At 34.9% G+C, this 7341-nt stretch overlaps 2 protein-coding genes across 3 annotated transcripts in view; both read left to right on the top strand.

Moving 5' to 3' along the window:
* Nucleotides 1-3412, top strand: part of LOC107723468 (nectin-2-like) — a 68515-nt gene extending 65103 nt beyond the window's left edge. Inside the window, exons 7-10 of the mRNA XM_016532104.1 lie at nt 644-770; nt 885-942; nt 2360-2431; nt 2628-3412. Coding sequence (XP_016387590.1) covers nt 644-770; nt 885-942; nt 2360-2431; nt 2628-2813 — 443 coding nt within the window. The 3' untranslated portion in view covers nt 2814-3412. The remainder of the gene's footprint in view (nt 1-643; nt 771-884; nt 943-2359; nt 2432-2627) is intronic.
* A 2702-nt stretch (nt 3413-6114) lies between these two features.
* Nucleotides 6115-7341, top strand: part of LOC107723432 (sodium/potassium-transporting ATPase subunit alpha-3-like) — a 39985-nt gene continuing 38758 nt past the window's right edge. Inside the window, exon 1 of one of the 2 annotated variants that reach the window (XM_016532036.1) lies at nt 6115-6191. Coding sequence is in view for 1 of the 2 variants with exons in the window: in XM_016532034.1 (XP_016387520.1) it covers nt 6141-6191 (51 nt within the window). In the remaining variant the exon portion in view is untranslated. The remainder of the gene's footprint in view (nt 6192-7341) is intronic. The other variant, XM_016532034.1, reaches the window with a different exon arrangement.

Below are 7341 nucleotides of genomic sequence, written 5' to 3'. Positions count from 1 at the left end.
TATATATATATATATATATATATATATATATATATATATATATATATAAATAAAATTTTTCCTGGAACACATTAGACATCATTGTTAGTCCTATTATTAATATTTCATTATGGACTCTCCAGTATGAAATACTGCTCACTGCTAACTGAGTCCAAACATATAATGTACAAGGCATCAGAAAAAAAAAAAAACATTGAACACTATGATTTGTATAGAAAAAATGCACATAATAATTATATTCATAAATGACATCTCATGTCATCAGAGATTAATGCAGCATCTTTATGGCTTTTAGAAGATGTTTGCAGTACAGATATGCCATACAAGACAGATGAGCATGACTCTATGTGTGGAATCTGGGATTTATTTATCCAAACTAAGGAAGTGGGATCTGCTGTAAGATAACAGCACAGCAGGATTTAGGTGGTGCTTTATAAACAACCTGAACTTATAGATATGGCGCTGTATGGTATGCGGGTGGTCATGTCTTATGTTAGCATGCAAGCTGTTTTGACTAATGAGAATGCTTTGAGTTCAGAAACTTATGCTTACTAGGTTCATTGAATGGCTTTGTTTCAGAAGATCAAGGAAAATTCAGTTATACAACCCACAGAGATGAAAGTCTCTCTGTCTTTCCCTTTAGAATTTCCTCAGCCAGTGAAGGGTGCCGCTACTGGAGGTATTTTTGGTGGTATTCTTTGTGTGATCATCCTGGTAGCCTTAATTGCAACTATAGTGATGGTCCGCAACTGCAAGAGGAAAAACAAAGAGTAAGTACTGTCATCTCTGTTATATTCTGTCTTTAACTGGTACCCTGTTTAAAAAAGGTTACTAATAAACTTTTTCCCACTTTACTGATCGTCTGTTTATGTCTGTTCTTACAGCGGTCCACCCACTCACAAACCTCCTCCACCCATGAAGTCATATTCCTATTCAGACAGAGTGAGTAGAGTTGAGCGATTCATTTTACACTTTGAGAAAATGCAGCTGAATGAATTTTTGATTAAAGAGTGAAGAAAACGATATCAGTCAATCCTTTGAATATTATAAAAAAAAGAAAGAAAATGTATATATGTAGCTATATATATGTAAATGTGTTCAAGTAGTGGGGTCCAAAAGTATGAGTCACAAAACAAAGTTTAATTTAAGCCTTGCATGATGATGAATAGAAAGTTTTAACGTTTTGAACATTTTGAAGACATTATGACAAAACAAATGTGAAATGTTCTGCACTATTTCTCAGTGACTAATCAAACGAGTATATTTGTCACATTGATCGTGTAACTCCTTGAACAGACGGTCAGATGTTCTTGCTTCCTTTGAAGCTCATGGTGTTCTTTGGATCATCTTAAATCATGCTGAGGAACATGAACATCAGATTTGATACAAACTTGTGGAGTTCATGCAGCTCGAGTGCTGCCCTCATTAAAGCAAAAGGGGATGTGATGAAAATTATTTGATGGAGAGTGAAATGTTTGCTTTAAAAATGTGTAGTGAAAATGCTTTTAAGGAAGATGGAAATTTCTATGATTCTTTTAATATTTTTGCTCAATTCCTATTTTATGTTATTAGAAGTTATATGCTCATGTTAAAATCTGAATGCAGTGTTGTTTTTGTTAATTAAAATATTAAAATTTTTGGTAATTGAAATAAAGCTAAAATAAATACCTGATGAAAAACTTAAATGGTAACGTTAGTAGTAATGTTGCCTTGCCACTTACTGAAATAAACAAGTTAATTTTAAGTACAAAAATGACTGAAATAAATATGAGTTAAAGTTGTATTGTATTGTAAAGCTAAATATAATTTTTTTTACCCCAAAAAAAAACGAATAAAACTGACAAAAGCACAATACAAAATCACTAAAACTTGAGCTAAAATGAAAACTGAAAATTTAAAAAAAAACTGAAAATTTAAAAAAATCTGAATAAATACTATACTAGAATATAAATAATAACAAAATACTCCTTTCAAATGTGCTCATTCATTTAGTAATTATATATGCTTTAGTTTTAGTTTTAGTTAACTATAACAGCACTGGATGGGATGCTGTTCCCAGATTGGATAAGGACAATCTGAGTAAGCTGACAGAAAGTCACCCAAACATTAGGTTATGTAGTACAATATATTTTGATGAAACATTTTACTAGAGAGGCAATCCAAAAAAAGAAAAAAAAGAAATGTGATTGAAATTAGATTGTAATACTGATAATAGCCTACAGTTTATAATGAACAAATTTTGTATTATATTTTGTATTTCAGTGTTTGTTTACCTCTTGAAAACTTTTATTAAGATGAGCAATTTTATTAGTAAACTTTATTAAGCTCAACAATTCATCCTTTTCTTTTCCTTTTGTAGCCGAGCATCGATACACCTGTGTCTGATTCTCAGTCCATGCACCATGAGACAGAGAAAGAGGAACCGATGACAGTAAGAGGCCATTTCTCTCACTCTCTCTATTCCTCTAATCCTTTGTGGCATTTAAGATGGTAAATCATGCATATTTGATAGCATGTTCATTTTCCATGCATTATTCACGCCTGTTACTCACAGGTTATAATCATCTCTTTAATAGAAACACATGTGCTTTGACTCTATCACAACACTATAATCTCTTCTCTGTCAGGATCTCTCAGCATACCATGATGACAAGGATCATCATGAGCCTTCACGTTTCTCCTGGGAGGACAAACAGTCTCCTTACCAGGATGACAGAGACGAAGACAGAATGATGGGAGAGGAAGACGGCTATTACATCACTTCCTCAGCCAGCAGAGGGAGCAGCTTCATGTCACCAGCTGTGATAGTGTAGGGATCAAACTGAGCCGTAGATTTTTATACTGTAACCTGAACACTATTGTACTGTTTTATATTGAATATGAAATATGGGTCTGATTGCAAAGGCTTTGATTTACCCAAAAACTGTGAGGGACCTGTTCTACAGCGCCCATTTTATAATGACCTCAGTAATATCTTTGCACACATATATGTAGTTGTGCATACACACGTTTATTCATCTTTCTGTATCGGATTTAGGATTATATTTTAGTTTGTGCCATTTTTTAAGGGTGTGTTGACGATGAACGTGTAATTTAACATAGCCCTAAGGACATAATGAGCCAGTGGCATACATTATTGAAGTATTGTTTTTGTCATTATTATTAGTGATGTAATCCATAGCTGCAGTGTGAAATTTCCTTCTTTTTGTTCTTAAAGTCTTTATTTAATTTCGTATTGAATTCTTATTTTAGTAAATTGCACTAGATTGCACAAGATCATTTGCACCCTCTTAACTTTTATTTTTATAATAGCATTGAATTTTTTTTCTTTTAGAGAATAATCTTTGTGACATTATTTTTCAGTGTACTTCCATGATTGTTTAGGCTTAATAAACGGTGAAGTGGTGTCTGGTTATTATATGTATGTATCAGTGTATTATATTGTAAACATTCATGAATTGATGATTGTCTTTGATAATGGTCATTTTTACATTTTGTGTACAATGGAACCAAGGAAATCTGAAGTTCACAAGCTCTGAAATATATAGGTGAATACGTGTATACACACACACACACACACACATGTCTGGTCAGCTATCCTTGTGGGGACTCTCCATAGGTGTAATGGTTTTTCTACTGTACAGACCGTATTTTCTATTGCCCTACACCAACCCTACCCCTAAACCTACCCCTCACAGGAGACTTTGTGCATTTTTAGATTTTCAAAAAACTTCATTATGTGTGATTTATTAGCTTGTTTACCCGTGGGGACCTCAATTTAGGTCCCCACCGTGACACGAGTCCCCACGAGTCTGTGTGTATTCAGGTTTAAGTCCCCACCAGAATAGAAAAACAGGTACACACACACACACACGCATATTCAAGAGTCATTACATTATTACAGTAATTCCTATCCAGATTCATACACAAATCTAAAGAAAAAAGAATATTGCAGTTATAGTACAACATTTTTTTTTAAGAATTACAATTCAATAATTTTATGCTTGTAATTTGGTAGTAATTTAATAAACATTGTAATCATTCAATTACACATTTTGGGACCTTTACTACATCATTTACCAGTAGGTACTCAATTAGCCTACAGCCAGGATAAATACAACCTCACTTCATGTCCCAGAAGTATCTAAACAAACAGACACAACAACGACAAGAATATACTCACTGTATAATGCACAAGAACAACAATATATTCTCTGTATAGTCAGTCCTCAGACGCTGTGACGGCGGCGGTTAAAATCACACCACAGGAGGGCGCGCATCACCTGTAGTCTGCAGGCGTTTAGTGCTGAACACGGATTACTGTTGCTCGCTAGCAGGTAAATACTTTTACTACAACCTAAAGTCATTCAAAACTGTCGTCAGATTGTGCACTAAATGAAGAACGAGTATCCTGCGGACAGTCAAGAATCTTTCCTACTGTTTAAAGTCGTACGAACAGTAGGCCTACAGACATACTAAGTAATTAAACAAGCAGCTATTGTCTTGTTAACATGGGCAAAATCGCTTAGGAACAAAAATAAAAGCATGACACGTGATTTACAGTTACTGATAAACTTCAAGTGTAACAGAATTTGTGGAGAATTGATTATTAGCATAATTATAGTCAACATGGTCAGCTGTACTGAAGTGGTGAAATACTGAATGCTGAGTCTGGATTCCTTCAGCACTGATTGTCTGTTAATTTACTGGCAGTAATTGAAGACAGAGGATGTGAGCTGTTGGACTGAAAGGAGCCCGGAGATCTACAGTAGAATCTCCCCGGGGGTCTCACACCCTCACACCCTATTCCCTCATCCACAGACACCCTACGAAGAACACAAATAATTCAAGATCATAGAGTGAACTTCCCTTCCATAGAAAACCCTGAGGAATGAATTTTTGAAATACAGTGGGGTCCAAAAGTCTGAGACCACAAGTGAAAATGCTTTTACTTTGCATTTTTCTAATTTAATAGAAAATGTTATATTATTATATTTTAAATTACAAATTATATTATTAGAATGAAAAGTTAAAATTGAAATCGTCTGACCAGAGGACTTTTGGACCTCACAGTAGCTTTCTTCATCTTACCTCCTCTGACATAAAGTCTTGTGTCGTACCTTGGCAGATTGCTGCAAGAAACCACTGATGAACTCGACATCCCCAAATAATCCAAAATGTTCCCGCTGAGGCCGTGGTTGCGGGTTGCCCAGGGACAGCTGTTGCTAGGCAACCAGTGACATCACCACAGCAACAATTCTCAGCCTCATCAGAAGACAGACAGAAAGTGTGAGAGAAATAGAGGAGGGCGAAGTGTCTGACTCTGAACTGTGTGGTGGGTTGGTTTGTCATTAATCTGACAGCTGTGTTCTGGATTTAGAGCTGCCCTCGGAACAAAAAATAAGAGCAGCCTTCGAAATTTAGAAAATAAACTCTTAAAATACTTTCAGTAGTTTATTTAATTTGTAATTTAATTTATATAATATATAGACTGTATTCACCTCAAGCATGCTTTTGACTGACACAGTTGTCTCACTTTGGAAAAATACTGTTGCTTATGGAGGAAATGATCCAACAGCTGTGTTGATAATTCATGTAATTTTCACAAAATATTAAATTCGTTTTTTAAATCATCTTTTTTTATATTATCATTGTTTTGAAATTGTGGGTCTGTGTAAAATATACATATTTAAATAAAATATATTTAAAAAGTAGCAGAAATAAATGACAAAGGCATTGTAAAATAACCGGCATAAAACAAAAATAGTTGAAATCTGTTTGTTTTAATAAAAATCAACACCTGGGACATAATCGTTTAAGAAACACCCAGATGAATGATTTTGTTTCACATACAATCATCCATTTAGGATATGTGCGCTTGATACAGAAGGCCTCGGGAACATCCTCCTCTCCTCAGCTAAGCTGTCTATAAATAAATGAGAAGAGAGGAGCATGAGCAGGCGGAGAGGACGGAAGGATAAAAGAAGGAGGTTAAAGAGGGTGCAGGTGGAGTACACTTCCCTCTGATCCTTCCTTGCTCTCTGCCAATCACAGTCAGATGTGTTCTTATTAGTATGTGTCTCTGCTTTGCTCATACAGTCTGATGGATAAACTCTATTCCTCCCTTCCTGTCTGTAACCATGTGTCTGACTATGATGAGCATGGCAGCATGCGCACTGTTGTCATGGCTGGTGAGTAAAGATGCACCCTGTAGAGTAGAATGCACTCAACACAAATAGATGAGAACGCAACTATGTTGCTTAAAGTCAACATGAAATGACATTCACAACACATATTCCTTTGTAATGTGATGTATTTTGAAGTGAAATAGGAAATTCAACAACAACAACAACAAAAAAAAAGTAGGTCAGGACTTGAGTTTATCCACCGAATTGATTGGATTGTGAAATGTGGGTGTATTATACTGGAATCCACCCAAACCTGAATGTCTAAATAGCTATTTGGCTATTATTTAACATTATCAAATAACCTGCATGGCCTAGGCCCTAGGGGATATCATTAGAAAAGAAATGTTATTTTAGAGGCGGAGCAAGTTACTCCATTTTCATTATAGATTGTGAAGATTAAAAAAAAATTTATTTGGAATTTCATGGAGTGATGAAGTCTTCACAGTAACACCAGGTATGTGCTTTAGGAAAGTAGGACTGATGTGCATGCAATTTTGACAAAGTATTGATAAAAAAGTTGTGTAACTACTTTACATTTAATTTTTTTAAATACACTGTATGATGAGGACTGAAAAGTATTTGGAGATAACCAGGACTCCGGGATCGTAGTGCAGATTACACCTCATATTACTGATGCCACACAGTCCAGTGCTAATCTGTCACGATTTGAGAGGGATAAACTCAGATATGACGTCAAATGAGCTTTGGAAACCATCTACAGTGACAGAAATATTTAGGAACGAATTATTATTGTGGGATAGCACCAGATAAATTAACGTAATAGAAAATCTAGCCATCTATCTATCTATCTATCTATCTACCTATCTATCTATCTATCTATCTATCTATGTAAGTAGGTAGGTAGGTAGGTAGATAGATACAGTGGGTATAGAAAATAATCCCATTTAAAATAATCACATTTTGTTGCTTTGTAGATTGAAATGAAGACGGACACAGTTTTTGTTTTATCCAGCTGTATTTACTCAGTGCAACTTATCATCCAAGTGAAAGATATAACACCAACATGTCAGAAAAAAATTAAAAAACAGAATCATTGAGTTTAAAATGACCTAAAAATGACTTGTAAAAGGTGTTAATCACCTTCTCAATGGCACACAAAGCCATTTGACTTTCAACTGTGATCAGCTGTGGT

The sequence above is a fragment of the Sinocyclocheilus rhinocerous genome, unplaced genomic scaffold, assembly GCF_001515625.1.
Source record: "Sinocyclocheilus rhinocerous isolate Xijiao unplaced genomic scaffold, SAMN03320098_v1.1 scaffold241, whole genome shotgun sequence".
In the NCBI taxonomy this organism is placed as follows: domain Eukaryota; kingdom Metazoa; phylum Chordata; class Actinopteri; order Cypriniformes; family Cyprinidae; genus Sinocyclocheilus; species Sinocyclocheilus rhinocerous.
The sequence above is the reverse complement of the archived record's forward strand: the minus strand, read 5'-3'. Positions and strand labels throughout refer to the sequence as shown.